Raw genomic sequence first — 23201 nt, 5'->3', positions numbered from 1 at the left:
AACTCAGAGTAAGATAGAGCCAGCTTGGAAAGGAAGAAAGAGGCAGAAGTTTTAGCTTAGCTGTTTCCTGTGCAGATTTAGGAATGGGCTATGAATGGTGGAACTAATCAGAAAATATATAATTTGGCTCTTGGAAGATAGTAATGCAGACAGCAAGATTTCTTGCAAATGAAGCATCAGAAGAGATGTTCAAACAGTCAGCAAACACTTATTAAGACCCATGACACATGGGCCTCCTCATGCTGGGCGTGGAGAGATGCAGTCCCTGCTCCCAGGGAGCTCCCACCATGGCCATAGGTGCTGCTCGCTCTGACTGGCTCAAGCACTGTGTGTGCCGTGCTCTAAAATATCTGGCTATTTGTTCATTCTCCCTATCACAACGTGAGTTCAGCTAGCATCCACTAAATTGTAGGCTCTGCGACCTTGGGAAACCACTGTAAAAGGGGAATAATGTCTTCCTCCTAGAAAGGTTGTGAAGATAAGAAAAAAAAAATAACTAGATACCAGTGAAGAGGTCCGACTCCCTAAGGGACCAGTATATCTGGTCAATTATCAGTATATCAGGTAGCAAGGCCAAAGCTGATTGGGCCTGAGGGTCAGAGCCCAATCACATCTCTCTCCAAGCCTGCCACTGCTCACCTTGCTCATCTAAGCCTCATCTCTCACCTGGACTCTGCCCAGACTCCTTCCTGGTCCAAACTTATAACCTATCTGATTCTTGACAGAAGCCAGCAGGACTGTTTGAAAACGTGAATTGGATCATGTTATGTTCCTATTGAAAACCCTTCAAATGGCTTCCTTTCACTCTAGGGTTCTTATTCACAGGCCCTCAGCCTCCTCTCCTGGCTCATCTCACACCCCGTCCTCCCCATGACAGTGTCCTCAGTTAAGCCCCGCTGGCCTTAATCCATCCCTCACGCCACCCATGCTCTTCCGTGTCACACGGCCTTTGCACAGGTGTCCTTCCCTCCTCTCTTTGCCCTACAGGTCTCCCTATTCTTCAGATTTCTCTGACCCTTCAAATTTGGCCAAATCCCCATTGTTCACTCCTTGAGCACAGGCTGTGTCTTCCCCTTAGCCCTGGTCATCAGGGTGATTTGAGAAGCATTGGGATGACCACTTTTGACTGTGAGCCTCCCTCACTAGGATGGGTGCTCTGCGACAACAGGACCATGACTGCATTTCACGTCTGTCTCCCCAAACCTGGCATATGGTTGGCGCTCGGTAAAGCTGGACTGATTGTGGGAAAGCCCCAACCTGTCCTCTCCATGAGACCCTGAAGGTCTTTGCCCTCTGGCCTCCCAGATAAGAGCGAGAACACCCAGGAACGATGGACTGAGATGACACTTGGCGTGATGCTATTCCAGTAAGAAAGAATATATTGAACCCGAATGAAGAGAGTAGAGAGTTGGGACGTGGTAGAGGAGAAGAGCAATCTATTCTCTTAGAGCTGCTTCTGAGAAGACGGAATTCCAGGAAGCAAGGAAAAATGGTGAAGGGGATGAGACTGCCATCACCGGGAGGTGTAGCAGGTGCTTTTGGGGTCCGACCCGCATGCTTTGGCCTCACCCCTTCATCGTGCAGCAACACACAGGAAATAGCGTCACACCCAGGGCTGGCATTAGGATGAGGCGAGTGAGGCATACAGCCAACATTTAAGGTGGTGCCCACTCTCAGGTGCTGATCTTGCGCTCGCACGACCCTGAGAGCAAGCACCTCCTTAAATGTTGAACCCTAGGCACCTCACCTGCCTCACCCTAGTCCTGCCCTGTCCGCTTCTTTTTGCCTGAGAACTTTGTTCAAAGCTGGGGAAGACGCTCTGCCCTGCACAAGGCATCTGGCAAATACCGAGGGATTAACGCCCCCAGAAGAAGCCCTCAACCACTGAAGACCCCAACTCCCTCGCCCTTCCTCCCAGGTGTGTGTTCTACACCTGTACCCAGAGTTCCCGTGGGGATTAGGGGACAGTAACTGGCTGCCCTCTTCTGCTCCCTGTCTCCCTTCTGCCCTCCCCTGCGGGGGTTCCCGCCCCCTTGCCCTCCCTGTAGAAACTAGTTGCCCTGGAATCCTCACATCTAGTTCTGGGGATGCACAAATGAAGGCAGAGGGGAGCCAAACCCCTTAATGATACCACCTGGATGGGTTTAAACAAACCCAAATCTCCTTTCTAATTTAAGGGTCAATAATTCTGTAACAAATCGGGGCTGGAAGGAGTCTGCACACAGCACAAAACGAGACAGAGCCAGGTAACCAGTGTGTTCCGAAAGCAGTGCAAAGCATGAACGGCGACCAAAAAGCAAACAAACAAAATCTTGGAAGTGAACTGAGAAAGGTAAAAGAGAATCAGCTCTGAGGAATGGAAAGGGTTCCTGCCCTTGTATGTGTCCCTCCCAAAGGCAAAGCCTGCCATGGCTTGATAAATAGAAACATTCTTGGCGCCAGAAGAAACCGGGTGTGATTAGCATCTTAAGGAACCCAGAGCACGGAGAGGCTGGGGTGGAGGACAAAGGCCCAGGCCAGGGAGAACAGAGAAGATGAAAGGGGGAGAGTAGGAGGGAGGGCACTCCTAAAATGAAACAATGGAAAACTTTGGCTAAATAACCCCTTTCTTCCATTTCTATTTAGAATTTAGCAATAGAGTCAGTGCCTTTCCAGGGAATGGAAATGGGAAGGAAGTGAAAGGGGAGGAGATGAATGGGGGATATAAGAAGCAGCTCTAGGGCAGAGGTTGTTAACAAGGGGAAATTTCAAGATTGCCAAAGCATTCCCAAGATGGAAAGTTCTAGAGGGCGCTTCCTGCACTGACAAGAAGGAAATTACACTGAGGCAGAGGAAGTGATCCAAGATTTTGCGTATTTTATAAAATGAGGCTCTTGGCTGGTGGATCGGTGGGGGTCCCAGCAGAAAACAGATGGCTCAACTCAAACTGGTAAATTGAGGAGAGTGTAATCAAGAAATTCTGTACGAAGGTTGGTGTGGGGAGACTACAAGGCATAGTGCAGTACGCAGGGACTGTCACCACCCCAGGCCACTGGGCTGCACTACGGAGAGGTTACGGGACCTGGAGGCAGACAGACTGTGGCGAGGGCTGGTGCCCCAGTGAAGGGAGCAGAAGGAAGAAGGGCCTCTGCCACATTCTCCCCTCCAGCCAGTCATCTCCCTGTGCTTCGCATTGTTTGAACCCAGCTAGAAGCCAGAGGACAAGGGAGGCTGTTGACATAGTCTGTTGGTTCTCCAAGTGTGGTCCCTGAACCAGGGACATCAGCACCACCTGGGATCTTCCTAGAAATGCTAATTCCCAGGCTCCATCCCAGACCTATTGTATCAGTATTGTAAACCTGTATTAAAATACAGCATCCAGGTGATGCTGATGCATTTAAGAACCTCTGCTTGTGTCTGCAGAGATCAGCCTCCTGAATTTAAAGAATAAAATGGAGAAGGGTGAAGAGGGTGCTTAGAAGGCAAACAAGATAAACAGGACATTTTCTGAGACTACTTTCCTACTGGCCTAGGAAAAGCCACTGGGCTGGGGCTCAGGTGCATTGGAGTATTAGGCATGGGATCAGGCAGCCCTGGGTTCGAATCCCAGTTCTGCTGTTCACCTTCTGCACGACCTTTAGCGTGGTCACTTCATCTCTCTGTCCCTCAGTTTCTGCATCTGTAGTATGTTTCTAGGTAGCTCTCAGTGCAGAGAGGCCAAGTTAAGATGAATGAATATTGAATCTGAATCTGGTGTGGTCCCTTGAATCACAGACTTTTAAACCTGGATGAGACTTGGGTTATAACCTCTTTGAATCCCACGGATGAGCAATGGTCCCGAGAAGTTGAGCATCCCGCCCAACGTCACACCGCAAGTCTGTTGGACAGCTGTGATTGGGCCTTGGTCTCTTGCCTCCTAGAATGTCACATGCTCCCTACCAAGGAGTCCTCTCTGCATCCAGCCACTTCCTGGCTCTTGGGGGGTGAGCAGGTGGCAGTGGGTGGTGGGGTGAGAACGTGCTAAGGGCCCAGACCTCAGAACAGATTGTACACCAGGATGAGCTTTTCAGAGAGGCTGTTCTCTTCCAGGAGGAGGTGGGGCCAAAGTGTGCCCAAGGGACCCCACCCCCAGCAAGGAACTCACCTCTGTTCTCAGAAACAAGCCCAGAGACTCTTCCTTGAAGCAGGTTTCTCTGTTGATTCCTGGGGGGCAGAGATAGGGGTGAGGGTGACAGAGTGGGTATCTTATTTGGTGTTTCTGACTCTGCACCTCCATCCTCCTTTGCTGTCTCTACTCCACAAACCTCTCCTGGTGCAAACAACATCAGTGCCTTGCCATATCCACCCCTTCTGTACCCGCTGGCTCTAATGCCAACTGCCAACACTTGTGTCTCCTTTCCTGCTGCCTTGTTCTGACCCTGGGAGCCCTCTCTGCCTGCTTGCAGGGCAGGCAAGAAGTGCTAGAAAATGCAAAGTCCCAGGAACAGCCCTCAACCAGGGGCCCAGTGGAGCAGGTCCACAAATACCCCAGCTCCCTCCCACCTTGGGTGGAATCACTGGGATGTGCTTGATCTTCTAAAGTCCCCTGGCAGGATCAAGCCCAGCTGTCCACAGTATTAACCTCCTTGCTGGCACACCGTTATTGGATTTTTTCTTTCTCTGTCTCACCTCCCACTCCCCTCCTAGTGTTTCTGGTGATCACTCCCCAAATCAAATATCTGCACTCAAGTCCTTATTTCAGGTCCTGCTTCTGAGGGAATCAAAATGAGCAACCTTTCTCCCTTCCTCAGGGAGGCATTGGCTGGACAGCAAGCTGAGATGATACACTAAGTTCCTCAGAGGGGCCACGATCTCTCTAACTCTCTCAGTGCTCAGCCCCTCTACCCTTAAGGCTCCTGTCCCCCTTGCCCCTCAAAATGTTTCATACATTGGAGCAGCTCCTCATGGGGCCCTGCAGAAGGGAGCTGTCCAACTTCCACCAGATATGGATCTGGCAGAGAAAGGGGGGGCACAGAATGTGGGCATCTTGTCTCATGCCCAGGCCACCCTCTCTCTTGCTAATGGTAATTCAATCAAGATTGAATGCACAGACCTTTAGCTTCAGTGGGGTTCCCAAGCAGTCTCAGCAGAATTATCTGCCCCCTCCCTATCGGCTCTTGCGAGATGATGGCATTAATATTTCCGGTACTTCTGGGAAATGATTTTTCAGCTCCACAATTCATTATAATGAGTCAATCTCTTTTCTCTGAAAAACTGCATGTTTTCTTTACGCTCTTCAGGGCTCAGAAAATAGGGGGAAAGAACATCATGTATCCAAATGATATTCTCTCCCCAGCCTCACCTCTCTGAAGTGATTCTCTCCTTAAGTGGATGTGACTTGAGAAGACTGATTTATTGGGATACCTTTGATGATGGAGGAAGGGAGGAGGAGTTGTGGTTTATTTTGGAGTTAAAACTGCACAAAGGAGGAAACTGAGTCATTTCCTCTGGATGAGCCTGTGGACCCACGTTGGGGTCAGAGGAGATTGGGGGGGTGGGGGCAAGGATGGAGAGGACTGATGTGGAAGCAATGGATCTTGGGATTCCAGAAGGGGGTAAGGACCCCACCCCTCAATAATGAAACATTCAACCTTTTACCTTCTCCTGAGATAGTATACTTCTTGGAGCCTTGAGCTTCTCATCCATGCAGTGGAGGTGACAATACATACCTCACTGGATTACTATTAGAATCAAAGATGGTACCCGTAGGTCTTCTAGAATAGTGCCTGGTACATCTATCTTACAGGCTCAATACAGGTGAATTCTTGTACCTCACACAAAGGATACTCTAGCCTCATGGCCCAGTTCCAGTAAGACCTTCTGTTCTTTCCCAAGACAGATTGAAGTAAAATATAAGGGCACCGAAATGCTAAATAACTGGACATTGTTCTGCAGAGATTCTCAAACTCGAGTGTGCATCAGAATCACCTGGAGCACTTGTTGAAATACACATTGCTAAGCCCCATCCTAGAGATTCTGATTCAGTGGATCTGGGCTGGGGTCAAGGAATCTGCGAGTTCTAACAAGCTCCCAGGTGTTGCTGATGCTATTAGTCTAGGGACCACACTTTGAGAACCAGTCGTCTAGTGTAATAAAACTAAATTTACATCTAACAATGTACCAGTTGCTTTCATATCTTACCTCCTTTAATCCTTGCAGCAAATCTGCAAAGGTAGATACAATTTAGATGTTGTAATTGGGTAAATCGAGGTTCAAGGAACCAGGTGATATTGTTAAGCTGTGGCAGTCCTCAGGTCTGCCTTCAGAGTCCACCCAATCCCCTACCTCCCTCCTGCTGAAGGCAATAATTGGCTGCCAATCTTGAGGGAGGACAGGCTAGGCCTGCAGGTGGGGTGAGGGGTCAGCTGTGGGGAGAGGAAGGCTTTGAGTGCAGGATCCAGGCAAACTGCCAGTCTTGTGTAAAGAACCTTGGGTCCCAGACCCATGTTGCCTAATCAACTGTACAGTCTTAAGCAAGGAAGCCCCTGCCCCTTTCCAATTCTTGGCCCTTCAGACACAAACATGAATTAAATTCGTTGAACAGATAGTTATTGGGCACCTGCTGTGTGCCACTGTTGAGGAGGACCCTCCCTTAGCATGTAATGGCAAGCCACAGGTTAGTTAGACAATCACAGAAATATAACTCTTAGAAGAGCTCTGAAGAAAAGTGCAGGGAGCTCTAAGGAGTCGGGTGGGGAGATCGTAGAAGCCTCCCATGGAAAGGACATTGAGCCGAGAACTAAAGTATGAGAAGGGGACTGGGGTGTTCCTTTGTGTATGCAAAGGCCCTGGGTCAGAGGAAGCAGAGTGCATTTGAGCAACTGAAGGAAGCCCCAGTGATCAGAGCAGTGGAGGGGGGCAGGGCATGAGCCTGGAGAGGGTAGTGGGCCCCAAACCATCAAATCATGCAAGGCATCAGGGCTGGGGTAAGGGTGTGGCCTCCATCAGTGGTGTATTGAAGCTCACAAGAGCAGATTGTTAAATTTTTAGGAATCTTGTGAGCCGGTTGGTGCCACGCTGGAAGCTTGCAGTCAGCCATGATGGGATTATTTACACCACAGAAATCGGCAGGTGTTACAGATCATGGCCTTTTTCCCCCAGAGAGCTATTTGTTAAACATTTACTGACACACTACTGATCTTTGTCCTAAAGCTACAAGGAGCAGATCAATTCCAGAAGGATGATATTTCTTTTCCCCTAGAGTTGTGTTCTGTGGTCTTGGACTTACACGTCTCTGTAGTTGTGTATCCCTCTTCCTGCGGCCACCAATCCTGTCCTCCCCACGAGCCAGTTCTTGCCCATCTGCCCCCTCAGCTGGGAGCCAGGGGGAGGGAGATGTGTGCAGCTCCCTCTTACCTCACCCTTGTAGAGTTTGCTTCTCCTCCAGATGACTCTGCTTAACTCCTCTCCTGGTCTTGAATATCAAATGAGGAGCACCAAATTAGCTGTTTTTCAAGCTTGCAAAATGTAGATAGAGCATAATGAACGTTCTGGGCTGCTTGTAAATTACCTCGTATAAACTGCTTCACGCCGCCCGCCACCCCATCTTTCTCCATGTGCGCGTGGGTAAACACAATTTTTTATCCTTCTAATTATATAAAGTTAGAAGAAGAAGGGGACGCAGAACCATATTATCATCGTTCACAAGGGATAAATAAACCATGAGGACACTGCTACTCCTTGCGATGCCTTTCTGGTGAACTTTCAGGTGAATTCCACCCTTTAATGAACTCACACAGTAGCTCTTGGCCTCTGCAGACAGATGGATTTATATTTGGTACAGAAGAAGGACACATGGGGAGTGCTAAGTTTCTGAGCATCTACAGCCATCAGCTCTCCATCTGCCTCACCTCCAGCCCAGAACCACCATTTTTAAAGCACCTGCTGTGTACCAGGCACCATCTTAGAACTTTTTATACCTGAATTTTCTCATTTAATCCTCCCCAAATTCTGAGAACCGTATAGTATTGGCTTCATTTTGCTAAGGAAACCAAGGCTAAGAGAGATGAACTAATTTTCCAAGTGGTGGAACTAGGATTTGAACCCAAACCTGACCCGTATCTCTACTTCACAATCACATATTTGAAAAATATGCCAGAAGTTAGCTCACTTGGGATGGTTCTGGGTCATTTCATACTAAAACAGTCTTCCATGGTCCCAGAAAAGGGAGACTGTCTTTGAATGCCTTGCAGAGCCCAGGACCGTAAGCCTTAATATGGCATGAAGAGCCCTCTCTACCTCTGTCTCCTCTCCCAGTGCTACTCTCCTCACACTCTGTATCCACAGGGCAGCAAATGCAGCTGCCCATCGTGCTTCCTTTTCCAGGATGGGCCTTCACTTCACCATTCCTTCTGATGGAAAGGCTCTCCCTCCTTGCCCACTGATCAAGCCTTACTTTTCATTCCTCATTCACACGGCACTTCACAAAGCTCTCCATTTGAACACTTGCTAGAACTTGAAGTTCCACTTCTATGTATCTGTCTCCCTACTAACTTTACAAACTCCTTAAGCACAAGTGTCACATCTGAAACACTTGGTTTGTCCTTCAGCTACTGTGGTACTTAATAGGTGCCCAGGAAATGTGAGCTTAAGATTAGATGAAGGGATAATTGGCAGACACCATCATCTGGTGGTTACAGGCACCTTTTGCCTTTAAGAATATTCAATGAAAAGAAACAAGTTTGGTTTTTTTTGTCTTGTTTTTCCTAGTTTTTGCTTTCAGATTTTTAAGTTTTATTTTATATTAAGCAAAATACTCTTTCATCTTTCCAGTGCTATGGACTCCAGGGGCAGGCATAAGTCAAGAAATAAAGGAGATTTTTGAATCAATAAGTCATTACTGAGATCATGGAGTGAAAATGCAATATGCAATTCCACTTTTTTCAGGCTCACAGCTTCTGTATCTGCTGGTAACAAGGCCTGACCCCTTGGGTACAGGGCGAGGGCTGAGCCTTGTCTGAGAACTCCTAGCTTAGGGGTTGGAATGTCCCCCCAGGAAGCCCCACTCTGATGCTAGAGGACCGTGGGAGCTGGGGACCAGCCGTTTGCAGACTGCAGAAGTAGAACCTGTGAGATGCTCGTGGTGCCCTGAGTGAGCGGAGCGGGGGCTCCTGTCTGGGGGACCCGGGCTCTAATCCCCACTCGGCCATGCATGGGCCTTGGAACTTAGGAAACTTCTTTAACTTTTCTGAGGCTCATTTTGCTCATCTGCAAAATGGGAAGATACCACATACCCCACTGCCTCTAGTTTCTTCCACTGAAAATCTCCCCCACAATGAGCAAGAAACCTGGCCTCCATTTATCTCATTTCTATCATAGTGCATGACTCATGGCAGATACTCAACGGATGTTTCTTGAATGAATGAATGACTATGAGGTGGTATCCAGTGCCAGTCCTGGGCCTATTTGTCATCAGACCCACTCCTTGCCTTCTCCTGCTCTATTCCATATCACGAGGAACTGAGCCCGTGGACAGCATTTCCCAGGCTCTCTCGTCAGCTGGTCAGCTGACACCTGGCTGGGGTTGACCAGTGAGAGGCACCAGTGGGAGACTCAAAGGCAGGAGAAAGAGAGAAGCCAAAGTATTTCTCCCCATCCACCTCAGTCGCAGACGCCTTCTTTAGCAGCGAGGGAATCTCCTCCTTGGTTCCAGCTCCCACCAGAGCCCCACTGTGACTCCACTTTCCACCAAGAGGCCCCAACTTCCAGGTTCTGATAATCTCACCCCCTCCCCTGTCCCCCCAGCCCCAGGGGAGGTAGTGTCTCCCCGTTTCTGCTGATCTGAGTTACTCCACTCTACTCTGTTTGACAGCTCAACTCTTTCACCACACAGGTAATTTATTCTCTATCATTAATTCCCTCTACTGTGTGTGATTGAAGTGGTTTCTGTTTTCCTGCTCAGACCCCTCTGTGGAAACGGGAGTGTGTGAACTCACAGTTAAGAGAACCTCATTCTCCAAGCACCATCATTCACTGGCCGTGTGGCCAGGCAGTCTTTGTGAGCCTCAGTTTCCTCATTTGTAACAGAGGTCAACAGAACCCATCCTGCTTCTCTCACAGAATTCTTGTGAGAATTCAATGAAGTGACACATTTACACACTCAGCAAGTACTTACTGAGTACCTGCCACCTGCCAGGCCCCTTAGGAGGTGGAGGGGACAGAACAGGGACCAAGACAGATAATGTCCCTGCCCTCAAGGAGGCTTCAGTTAGTAACAATATATATGCTTTGCAAACTGCAAAGTACCCTATCAGTCTAGTAGGATACACTGACCTAACTTCCCTGACCCCCCCAGGACCCTTGGGGATGCCCACAGCTCTCTGGGGACTGCACCACTGCCCCAGAGTAAGGTGAACTGGCCAGTGGGCACAGCAACTATGCAGTGATGTGTGTGCAGTGACCCTCCTTCAACTAGGGTGCTCCATGTCTTGCACCACCATTTGCATGCTTCTCTCTGTGTGTCAGAGTGCACCTTAATTAATTGACGAGGATTATCCTGATTCTTCTGCTATACCACCTTTCTTTAATGGCTTTTGTTTGGTGTTATTTGAAGTAAATGCACCATGGACTAAAACTTGCAAATCTTGTTTATGCCTGGATTGTGTTTGAAAAGGTATTCTTTATAATGTGATTTTTAGTTATTGATGACCCCTTTTATAATGATTTAGTCAGCTCACTTTAATGATAGTATTGATAACATTTCTGTGGCTGACAGTCAATTTGCAACACTACTTGAAGGGGCCAAAGAACAGCAATTTGGGCACGTGTAGAAAATAGATAAATTTGCTGTTTTAAGCAAGCATGAAAATGGAGCATTTTAAGTCAGATTCAGCACATAACATGCTCCGAATATTTTCATGGACTCTTTGTCATTGTCCCTCTCAAGAAGGTATTTTCATCTGCCATTTTACTAAAGAAATCACTAGGACTCACCCAGGTAGTTAATGACAAAACCAGAATCAGACAGGTAAGCTGGAAAAAGAAAGGAAAAAGAAAAGCAGCACTTAAAGGTCTTCTTTTTTTTAATTGTGCTAACATATGGAGCATAAAATTTGCCATTTTAACCATTTTTAAGTGGACAATTTATTGATTACTTTTACGATGCCGTGCTACCATCACCACCCTTCCATTGCTAAAGCTTTTTCATCACCCCAAACAGAAACTCTGCACCCGTTCAGAGGTAACTCCCATTCCCTCTCTCCCAGCCCCTGGTAACCTCTAATCGACCTTCTGTCTCTGTGAATTTGCTTATTCTAGAGATTCCACATAAGTGGAATCATGCACTATTTGAACTTTTGTGTCTGGCTTATTTCACATACCATAAACGTTGCCAAGAGTTCATCCATGTCGTCACATGTATCAGGACTTCATTCCTTTTTAAGGCTGAATGGTATTCTAGTGCATGTATATACCACATTTTGTCTATCCACTTATGTCGATAAACATAAATGCTTCCACCTTTTAGCTATTGTGAACAAAGCTGCTGTGAACATTGGGGCATCTATTTGAGCCCGGTTTTCAATTCTTTGACATATATACCTAAGAGATGAATTATCAGGTCGTATGATGATTCTGTTTAACTTTTTGAGAAACTGACAAACTGTTTTCTACAACTACTGCACCACTTTATATTTCTACTAGCCATGCACAAGAGTTCCAATTTCTCCATATCTTCAACAACACTTGTTGTTTTCCATTTTTTGTTTTTGTTTTTTTTTAGTAGCTATCCTAGTGGGCATGAAGTGACACAGGTTGTTTTTAAGGCATGGTAACCTCTTTGAGCTGAGAATAACTGAGTGTGGTACTGAGGGTTAAATGAGGTAGTTTGTGCAAATGTAGCATGATACTTGGCATAGAGGAGGGTATTGCTGGCTCCCATCCGGAAGCCATTTATCAACAGTCCCCTTGTTTTCTGCTCTGTCTACAGATGACCATTCCCGAGTGAGGCTGCTGGTGCTGGATGGAGACCCACACTCGGACTATATCAACGCTAACTACATTGACGTGAGTGTCGGGATGGCGCTGGGCAGCTGGGATCTGGGGGTGGCTGCAGCTGGCTCTAGGTCTGTGGCTGTCCCCCACCCTTTTTCCAGGAAGGTGGCTGTTCTGGTTTGCTAATACTGCTGTTACGCAAGACATCAGAAATGGATTGGCTTTTATAAAGGGGGTTTATTTGGTTACAAAGTTACAGTCTTAAAGCCATAAAAGTGTCCAAGCTAAGATGTCAACAATAAGGTACTGTCACAGAATGGCCTATGGTGTCTGGAACACTTCTGTTGTCTGGGAAGGCACGTGGCTGGCATCTTCTTCCTTTGCTCCCAGGTTGTGTTTCAAAATGTCATTCTCCAAAATGTCTCTTAGCTGCAGCTATCTCCAAAATGTCACCCTCAGTTGCTCTGAGGTCCCTCTGTTTGTGAGCTCTTAGGACTCCAGTGAACTAATCAAGACCCACCCTGAAGGGGCGGGGCCACATTTCCATGGAAACATTCAATTAACAGGTCACACCCTAATCAAAGGTGTCACTCACAGTTGGGTGGGTCACATCTCCATGGAAACACTCAGTCAGAAGATTCCAAGCTAATCAACACTAATACCTCTGCCCCTACAAGATTGCATTAAAGAATATGGCTTTTTCTGGGGGACATAATATATACAGACTGGCACAGTGGCCCTTCCAGAACATGTTGAGAGTGGTCTGCATCTTTGCTGACTTGTGTAACCAGTGTAACCCAAGTTGATCCTCTTTCATACTGGCTGGAGCAACCAGCTCTGTGGGGACCCCAGGCCACTGCAGTATCATTCATCCACACATTTATTCATTTGTATACTTGTCCATTCATTCATTCCTTTGAAGGTATAGGCATTCATGTAACAGAAATTTAATAGCACCACTGGATGCTGGATGCTCTGGAAACCTTATAGCTAAAAATGCCTCCCTCCTACCCTCGAAAACCTTAGCCAGGAGATGAGTTGTGCACATCAATAATTCCAGGGCAAACTAGAAAGTGGTAAGTGTCATAAGTTCAGATAAAAGGCTGCAGGGATTCAGAGGTGGAAAGAAAACACTTTTTCCATCAGGACTGCAAATGTGATGTGAACCAAAACTTCAAACACAGGAAGAATTTAGAAATCAAAGAGGGAAGAGGGCCTCTGGTTAGAGAGCACAGTGCAAGCAGATAATACGTAACAGCTTGGTTTGAGGGACGCAGGGACTATGTAATGGGGAATAGATGGTGGAAAATAAGGTTGGGGCTGTGATCCTTAGTATTTAGATGGTCAGTCTTAGGGTGATAGGGAAGAGGAAGCTTTTGAAAGTTTTTGATCAAAGAGGCGACCAGTTCAGAGGTGAGCTTTGAGGAGGATTTATCTGCCATCAAGGGTAAGATAGATCAGGCGAAAAAGAGCCTGGAATGAGGACAACCAATTAGGAAAGAGGCTGATTCAGTATTCCAAAGACTGCTAAGGAAGGGACTGAATCAAGCAGGAGCCACGAAGTAGAGAGTTGTGCATGAAGTGAGAGAGTTTGCAAAGGGAGGGCATGACCACTAGGGCTGGATGGACATGCCAGTGCAACTGACCCAGAGCCAATACCTGAGAAGGAGCCCAAGGGCCTCAAGGAAAGGCTCAGAACTCCATGGGGGCCTTCTGACTCCCAAATGTATTGGTGGGTCACCAGTTAGAGAGAACATCACAGCGTCATGCTTTGTGAAATCCCCATAATCTTGGATGAGCCACATGATCTATTAATTCAACAAGTATTTACTGAACCCCATTCTGGCCATTTGCCTGTTGCTCCTGGATCCATTCCTTGGCCTTCACTTGCTCTGCTCTGCAGTGTGTGTATGTGTGTGTGTGTGTCTGTGTGTGTCTGTGTGTGTCAAGGGAAGGCAGGGGGAGAGGGTTAGGACCCCTGCAGGCTGCATTTCTCCTGCCAGCTTCTGCCTGGAGTGTCCCCCCTTGGGAGGCACTGATAGGAGACTGCATGGGGAAAGGAAGGAGGAAGCCAGCATACTTCTTCTTTCTGTCTCCCATGGGTAGCAGCTCCAGATGTGGTTGTGTCCTCTCTGTGGTTTCAGCTTCCACCAGACAGCTTCTGCCAGGTGGCCCCAGCTCCTAGGCTCTGGTAACTTCTCTTACTCCCATCATTCTGCTAGTTCTAGGGGTAATTGTAGCCCCCTGCTATTGTTGCTAATTCCTGGGCTGCCCACTGTTCCCTGTTTGGCATCTCAGCTCCTCCGTCACCTGTATAAGCAACTCCCTGCACTGCATTCCCTCCATCTGAAACACCAAGAGTGGTTTCCGTTTCCCCACCTGGACCATGGCCAGCACGCACACTTGCTGCGTGGTCAGCATTGGGCCTGAAGTTACAGCAGAGGTCAAAACAGACCATCTCTGCCACCATGACCCTTCTTGGAAAGTTCACAAGGTATTGACCAGTTCTTAAGAGCTTGTTTCTAGTCCGGACCAATGCACTCCAAGCATTTGCCCTTCCACACCTTCAGCCTTTCCCTCATTCATCTAGCACTCATTTCGCAGACAGTGAGCAGACCCTCCACTGCAAGCTAGAGATAAAAAGACCCTTAAGACCAGGTCCCTGACCCAAAAAGGACTCAGAGTCTGGTGAGGGTGTCAGATAAGAAAAGAGATCCTCACAGAGTAGGGGCTGTGGGAGCAGAAAGGAAAAATGAAGCCTAGGGTTAGGCACAGGGGTGGGGTGGTCAGTGAAGGCTTCCTGGAGGAGGTGATGCCTCAGTGCAGTCTTAGAGGATGCGTAAGAGTCAGCCAGGGAAGAGAGATTTATAATCACCTAAGAATTATTGATCACCTCTCATGTACCAGCACGGCCTCCCAAGGTAAGTGCCATTACTTCCCATTCCCTGTTGAGGAAGCTGAGGCTCTTGAAGTTATGTAACTTATCCAGGACCACACAGCTAGGAGATGAAGGAGGGGGGAGCAGAAGTTTGCATCAGGCGTGCCTCCCCAACATGGGCTCTGCCTTTAATACTAGCAGTAAAGCAATGACAACGGTAACTTCCTCTTGCTGAGTCTTAGGCCCTATGTTGGGTGGCTTTAAATGAGTCAGTTTATCAAGATTCTCAATAACCCTTCAGGATAGGTGTTATCACCCCCCTTTCCATATGGAGAAGTTAAGGTTTAGAGAGGTTACAATGCATGTCCAAGTCAGGCAGCTGGTCAGCAGCATGACCAGGAGAGGAACCAGACCTCAACGAGTCCTGGTCCAGTGTCCTGGACATGACCTTGTACCCAGCACACAGTGGGGACTTGGTCTGCATGTGTTGAACCAGATTGAGTTACTTCCAGTCTTTCTTCCTTGACCCTCTCGGTGTCTGGGTGGATGTGGCAGCCTCGAGTGCCATGGAGTCTGCTGGCCCAAGTTGCTGTCTCTGGAATTTGTCATCTGAACAGAAATCCCCAGAGAAGGTCACTTTCCTAGATAAACACCCAACCCAAGGTTGGGTGCGTGTCTGGCTGCAGTCAGAACGAAGCTGTACTTTGAAATTGCATTAAATGCAAGCAAATCTCTACAACACCAATATCAATAACTAACATATCCCATTTCTATTATGTCCTACCATGTTCTATCATTACAATGCATTTTGTGAGCATTTAAAGATATGAAACCAAGGGTCAGAGGTTAAAAGCCTTGCCCAGGGTCACACACCTAGAATTCAATTCTCTGCCCACCTGGGACGACAACAAACTCTCTCTCTCTCTTTATGAAGTAAGTTGTGCAGACAGGCCAAACAACCTCTGCTAGATGCTGTCCTAATAAGGGATATTGAACTCTGGGGCTGGATCTTAGTGATTAGCGGAAATGGCTAATAAGACCAAAGTCAAGAATTCAGCCTTTCTGCTTACTAGCTTTGTGATCTCGGTAAATTACCTAGTCGTTCTGATACCTGTAAAATGGGATGATAACACCACACCATAGGAATGTGATAACCTATGTAAAGTATCTGTTGGGGACCCAGTAGGAAACAGAGGTTCACTCAAATGGAGTAACCAAGGAGAGTTTAATAAAGGGGTGGGCAGGGTCAAGGGAACCCAAAAATAAGTGCACTCTAGCAGGGAGCTCTTATCACCCTTGGCCTTTGGTAGAGCGACACAGCAGGAAGGGACCTAGAAGAACAAAGGCCCCAAACTCACTCTCCTCCGGGCCTTTGAGCTCCTGTCTCTTCCCCCCACTGGTCAAACCCAACTGGAAGCCAGAGGGCATTGTCCATACGGGTCAGCCTCCCAGGGCACAGATCGCAGCATGAAAGGGAAGAGAGAGATTAAAAGGAGGGACAAAGGGAAGAAACCCAGCCCAGCACTGCCTGACACAGCGTTACCTCTATGTGGTGGGTGGCAGCATCACATTATTCCAGCAAAGTGAAAAATCCCTGGGGTCTCTATGGGGTTTCCTGGCAAGACACACCCTAGAGCACTATCTAGATCCTCATCCCTGGGCTCTTGCTTCCACCTCAGCCAGAATCCTCCCTAGCTCTCCAAAGAGCTAACTGCCCATGCTAGAATCATCTATCCATAATTGGGACTTGACGATTCATTAAAATGACTGCATTTGGATAATGAGCTGAATGGGGCCAGCCCTGCCTGTGCCGCCGTAGGCTATGGTTCTGCTACTGTCTGAACCATTCGCCGACTAGTTTGTTTGCACACCCGAGAATGTATTGGCCACTTGAATCTGTTATAAATTACCAGCCTGGAAATAAATATCGTATCTGGGTCCCCAGTAAGTAACAGATGCATGAGTGCAGAGTGAGATAAATGCCTTTTGGATACAAACCTGTTTCCCATTGCTCAGAGACAGATGGAGGCAGGCCCGGTGCTGGTTTGCAGTATATCTGCGTGCCGTGTAGGTGGGACTTAAATGAACTGAAAGTTCTTTTGAGGTTAGGAAGTTTTCTACACCAGCTCTTGGCAAATCCCCAGGGACTCCCCAACTGAGCAGTACATTTCCTTTTATCTCCAGTGCCGAGGAGTCTCATGATTAGAATGTTTTCTCTCTGGGGACTCTACAGATTCTTGGAGACCAGGGAGGGTCTCTGTCAGATCTAGTGTGGGGACAGGCACACAGCATGCATGCATTCATTCATTCAATACCTATTTACCAGGGGTGATAAATCCAGGCAGTCTTCTATGTGCTGGGAACACAGCCAGGGGCATTCAACTTATCTTCTCCTGGGCCATGGATCCTGGCACTTTTCTCCATATTCCCAGTGCTGGGAACAGTTTTCAACAAAGGGTGTTTGGTGGAAGACATGCATGAATCCATCTTTGGGGTAGATTGGGGTACCCCCTTTACGCATGGGCAGGAAGATGAAAGACTCTCTGGTGTAAATTGTGGTTTGGAAGATTACAATGTCCTTGAAAGTCAACAAGATGAAATTCTGACCAGGAATTTCACATTTCAGTTGTGGAGTTAGATGCCTTGGGGTCACTATTTTATTCATTCATTTGTTCACTCCTTCATTCAAGAGTCAATCAAGGGTGTTAATTGGGCACCTACTATCTACAAGGCACTGGAAATACAAAAGTGGATGAGGTGGAGGTGGGCTCTGCCTTTGGGAAGCTTACAGAAATCAACAAAATAATAACATGAATAAAGGGAAATATGTAACCAGGATAAAGGTTACCAAGGAGAAGACATGGGGCTTTGTGGAGCAGCCATAAGGATGTGACTCAAAGAGGCCAGAGATGTATTCTGAGGAGATAGTGGTTGAACGAGCATCTTAAACCTAGTTTGAGCATCTCAATATCCCTGTTCCTACCATTTCATCTCTGCAGCAAATATTTCCACATATCCTTCCCATCTCCCCATTGCTCACTGGCTTGCTGGTTCTTCTTCAGAAACAGCAACTATGCTTCCTTCCAGAGGCCTTAGCACTGGCCACTGCCTCTGCCAGCTGGGCCTGTCCCCATATATCCAAGTGGTTTGCTCTCACTCCATTCAAGTTACTGCTCAATTTTCAGCCACCTTCTCAGAGAACCCTTCCCTAGGTACATCTGTCAACAACCTGTCCACCAATAGCCTCCATCATTGGCATCTGTGTATTTTTTTAGTCATCCATTCATTCATCCACTTATTTATCCATTCAATAAATACTAATTAAGTTTGATGTCCTGTACTAAGTACAGCTCTGCTTGTCTCCAAAACTCAAACTCCCACCCACTATAATACACTTGCTCTTTGTAACAACGTATGCTATGTCCAGGCAAAAAAAAAAAAAAAGTGGGTCATATTCAACCTCTTCCCCAGCAATTAAGATTATGGAGCACACAGGTGACCCCAAAACCGAGCACAGCAGGGCCAATCAGAGCACGCTGAAATGTGCAAGGCAATCAGAAACTGGTTCTTGAATCAGAAAGTGACTTTATAGTTCTCCCAGGTCACACCTCCCCGGGTCCTTCCAAGTGAACAAAGCACAGAAAAGCAATGCAGCGTCCCTTTCCAAGATTCTTCTTCTCATTGTTACTAATGCAAGGAGCCAACAATGGAATTGTTCCCTCTCTCTGCTGCCCTGCAGGGTCTTGCCCAACCTTCTGCATATATGAGTGAGTCGGTGTATTAGTTAGGGTTCTCTGGGGAAACAGAATCAACAAGAGATATCTAAATAAAAGATTTTATAAAAGTGTCTCACACAACTGTGGGGATGCACGAGTCCAAATTCCGTAGGACAGGCAGCAAACTGGCAACTCTGGTGAAGGTGTTTGATGAACTCCTCAGGCGGTGAACTGGCAACTCCAATGAACTCAGGAAACGCTTTGCTGGTCAGCCAAAGGAGAAGTAAAGGTCCTGTATCTGTCTCACACACAAGTCTTCAGCTGATTGGATTGAATACAGCTGACTGAATTCTCTCACTGTGGAAGACATGCCCTTCATTGATGTAATCAGCCATAGCTGAAGCCAATTGACTGGTGATTCCATAAACCAGCCTTCCTGTTTATTAACCAGCCACAAATGTCCTTGCAGTAACGGTTAGGCCAGTGCTTACTTGACCAGACACCTGGGTACCATCACCTGACCAAGTTGACACATGAACCTAACCATCACACTAAGGAAAGACTATTTGGTGGTTGGTGTCTCCCAAAAACCTGAAAGCTCATTTTCCACCCCTTTCCGGGTACATGCGCATAGTGATGCCCACCCTATTTTTGCTCCCAGTTTCACTGGCTCCCAAGGCAAGCTTGGGCACCTCACAAGTAACTATCTTAATAATAACAAACATTTAGTAAGTTACTAAGCACTTTACATGCATTATCCTAGTTAATCTTTGCCACTACTCTGGGAAATACCTAATGCATTCCCATTTTACCTATGAAGAAACCAAAGCTTGGAGAGCATAATTATGAATACTGTGCTGTTTGTAGGCTCTGAGGGGCGTCCCCTCACTGTGCTTTTCTCCTCTCATCCAGGGGTACCACCGGCCACGGCACTACATTGCAACTCAAGGTAAGTGTCCTCCTCTGGCCACCGGGGGCCTAGGAGACACCCCCAGGGCTCCAGGGAAGAGGGCTCTCTGGGAAATAACTGTAGCAAGGCTTGGTGTCATCGCTCTTGTATCTGTCATCCCAACGTTTCTTTTACATCAAGGTCCCCAGCTCTTCATTGGAAGAATGAGCTTCCATGGACTAAGAAGTCACAGAGTGCTAGGGCTGTTTGTTTGGCAGGGGAGGAGGTGACAAGTTCCGCTTTAGGAAGGGGATATCATTAAGAAAAAGTCAGGAGAGAGAGCCCCCAGCAGAGTAGACCAAAAACATCCATTTCAGGCACGTTCCATCAGCATCTACCATCCTGTGCTGTAGCTGATGGGGACCTTATCTCCTGGGTGGGTGCATGCCCCAGAAAACAATTTGGCAATATGTTATCAGAAGACTTAAACATCATACCTTTCAAGCCCTTCCGGGAAGAAATCCTGTGGATAATTATATATATGGACAATGATATTATTCACAGTGTTATCTACAATAGAAAAAAGTGAAAAAAATCTACAGTGCCCAAAACTTGAGAGATTGATTAAATAAAGCATGGTACCTCCACATTAAAGAGTATTATGCAGCTATGAAAAATACCATGCTTGATAAAAATATTTAAAGGGTATGAGAAAATGCATACAATAGATATAATACTTAAAAATGATAGTCAGGATATTATATATTTTATATGAAACACATGTAAGACTGCTGTAATTTTTTAAATGATGAAAGTCCAGGACATTGAAAGAGAGTATAAATTGTCCAACCTCTTTTCCAAGGAAATTGCTTTGGACTGTCAGATCCTATCTCCCATTCCTCGTCTTTTTTTTTTCTCCTTTCAGTTTGAGCTCCAGATGAATGCCTCTACTATTTGTCAAGCTCAAAACCAGTGTCTGCTGTTTGTGCTCTCAGAATCTGGCTCCTGGCAGATTTCTGCCCCTTCACCCTCCCAATGCCAATATCCTTCCTGTCTCTGGTTGAAGTTCTGGAGTCCATTTTTAAAATCTGTTAGACCCTATAAGTGTGGCTGGCTGGGATCGCCTGGCCTCACTCCCTATATGGAGTCTTGACTAACCAGGAGGAAGAGGCCTCTTGGTTGCTTCCTTGCACATGCAGTCTCTGACTCTACCACCTCTTCTGTTGGCAGGTCCAATGCAGGAGACAGTGAAGGACTTTTGGAGAATGATTTGGCAGGAGAACTCAGCCAGCATCGTCATGGTCACGAACCTCGTGGAAGTGGGCAGGGTAAGCCCGTCCTGCAGGTACAGAGGTGGAAGTTGTTGTAACTGCACTGTTGAGCATCTTCTCTGTTCCGTGCATTGTGCTAAGTGCCTCCTATTCAATATTTCACCCTCACTGCAACCTCTCAGGGAGAAACCATCATTCCTTTTGACATTCAATGAATGGCTTCTACTTTCAAATTCCCTTCATCTCTTTTCTCACCCTCACTCTTCGTTGATGATGTCATCTCATATATTTTGAGGAAATGGAAGTCATCAGATGGAATGCCTTCATCTTCCCCCCACAGAGGTGCAATCCTTCTTGTATCTATGACCATCTTCTCATTCTTCCCCTCTGTTATCAGGTTGAACCGTAGGAAACTGCTATGGGTTTTTGACCAAAAATGGTCAAATATTGGCAGTTTCTCATAGCTTAACCTAATCCTAAGGAAGGACTGTCTCTGCCCTTTCAAAGGCAGGTCTAGTGACTTGACTCACATATCCTGCTCAAGAATTTTCTCATTTTCCCCCCTCACTTGAAAAACAAATCTCTTCCGAATTGCTAGATTGTTCCCCTCAGTGCACAAACATGCTCAGTTCATTCCATCTTTAAAAGACAAAACAGGGGAACAGAAGGTATTCTCTAGTCCCCATTTTTCTGCCAAACTTTAAAGACTCACATGCAGGCTGGATGTCTTCATTCCCATTCTCTTCTACCCACTCCCACCTTGCTACTCCCTGCACGTCATCAGTCGTGATATTGTCAGTATCACTAACATCCCTCGTGTTGACAAATCCAGTAGCCACTTTTCTGTCATCTTACAGCCTATACCAGCATTTGACATTTTGCTGGTCACTCTTTCACCCCTGACCTCTAAATGTTGATATTTGTCAGGGCTCAGGACTCCGTCTCCCTCACTTCTCTATGTAGACTCTTTCCTATGGAGTCCTTAGCTATATCCTAGGACTTAGAACCAGGGCAGCCATTCCCTGCTTGCTTTTGCCTACTTGGAAGCCGTGGCATTGTGTGGGGCGGGGGTTGGGTTGCTGGGTTTGCAGGCAGCTTGCACAGTTCCCTAGAATTAAGAGAGCCTCTCTACTAATCATATGATTAGTAAAGAGTGGGCAGGTAGGTTCTTGTCTTGGCAAGAACCAGAAAATCCATAAAGAAAAAGAGTTCCAGCCTCCATGGTGATGAGAAAGGGAGAATCCAAATGGCCCCTCATAATCCAGTATCAGTGGGTGGATAACTCATGGCCTAATACATATTTAGGGCCAGGAGAGACTTAATCATGAGTCCACTCTTATCAGGTCCATTCCCCTGTTTTAGAGATGAGGAAACAGACCCAGAGGGGTGGAGCGACTTCCCTGAAGCCACGCAGCCAGAACCTGGCACAATCTCTGACCCTTGACCCTCATTGCAGTGCCACGGTCCCTCCACTCAGCCCTGCCCCCAAGGGCTCGGGCTTGGACCCAGGGCACAGCAACTACCATGGACAAAAAAAGGCCATCCCAAAATTCAAGAAGTCAGAGGCAAATTTCAGCCTGTCCTACAAATATCCTGCATTGGAGACTGGTTCCCTTGATGGATAGACTGTGAATCCAAATTGGATTTGGGGAAGGAACAGGAGAGCAGTCTCTCAGTGAACTCCTTCTATGAACCAGGCACTGTGCTAAAGGCTTAACATGCGTGTCTCATGTTATCTCAATTTTACGAGGTAATTTTTCCAGTAATTATTGACATGCCTTCCTCTCTTACTAACCATTGACCCTTAGGCAATTTTCTTAGCCTCCTTGAGCTTCAGATTCCTCATCTGTAAACTGGGGCTAAGAATAATATCTACTACATAAGATTGTGGTGACAGGTAATTAAAAAATAGATGCAAAGCATTCTTAGAACAGTGCTTGAAATATGGCAAGCAATCTGTAACTGTTAGCCATCATTATTTTAGCAGGAGACAGAAGCTCAGAGAGGTTTCATCACTTTCCAGAAGCTACACGGTTACTGAGTGTTAGAGCCAGGCATTGAATCCATTTGACTCCAAAGCTTATTGCACAAGAGTCAGTGTTTCCCAAAGTGGGTTCCATGGGATGCTAGTCTGCAGGATCCTTAGTGAGAAGAGGGTTCCATGGTTAAATACGTTTGGGAAATGCTGTCTACTCTATGCCCCTTTTGGAGAGTCGGAAAACACATTAGCATTAGCACATTAAAGGAGCTGAGTAGCCCTGTAGCAAAGCGGCCTGTTTAACTTTGTTTAATCCAGCATTTCCCAAACTCATTTGACCACAAAACCTTTTTTGTTTGTTTTGTTTCTTGTTTTTACCTAATACCTATTAGCACCCAGCGGAACACACTGTGGGAAATGCCACTCTAGGCCGCGCGGCGTCCCCCGGAATGGTAATGCTTTTGTTCTTTTAAGGGGAAAACCATCTCTTTTTCCTCCTGAGGATTGAAACCTAGAGGGT

General features: G+C 46.8%; 1 protein-coding gene across 8 annotated transcripts in view; it reads left to right on the top strand.

The window, feature by feature from the left end:
• Positions 1-23201, top strand: part of PTPRT (protein tyrosine phosphatase receptor type T) — a 1173155-nt gene that overhangs the window by 1109084 nt on the left and 40870 nt on the right. For 5 of the 8 annotated variants that reach the window (XM_037810913.1, XM_037810909.1, XM_037810908.1 and 2 more), the window contains 4 exons: positions 11945-12021; positions 19456-19492; positions 20663-20760; positions 23074-23133. In XM_037810913.1, coding sequence (XP_037666841.1) covers positions 11945-12021; positions 19456-19492; positions 20663-20760; positions 23074-23133 — 272 coding nt within the window. The remainder of the gene's footprint in view (positions 1-11944; positions 12022-19455; positions 19493-20662; positions 20761-23073; positions 23134-23201) is intronic. The other 3 variants (XM_037810912.1, XM_037810911.1, XM_037810910.1) reach the window with 1 other exon arrangement.

This window comes from Choloepus didactylus, chromosome 19, assembly GCF_015220235.1.
Source record: "Choloepus didactylus isolate mChoDid1 chromosome 19, mChoDid1.pri, whole genome shotgun sequence".
NCBI lineage: Eukaryota > Metazoa > Chordata > Mammalia > Pilosa > Megalonychidae > Choloepus > Choloepus didactylus.
Note: the sequence above shows the minus strand (reverse complement) of the source record. Positions and strands in the feature narration are given on the sequence as shown.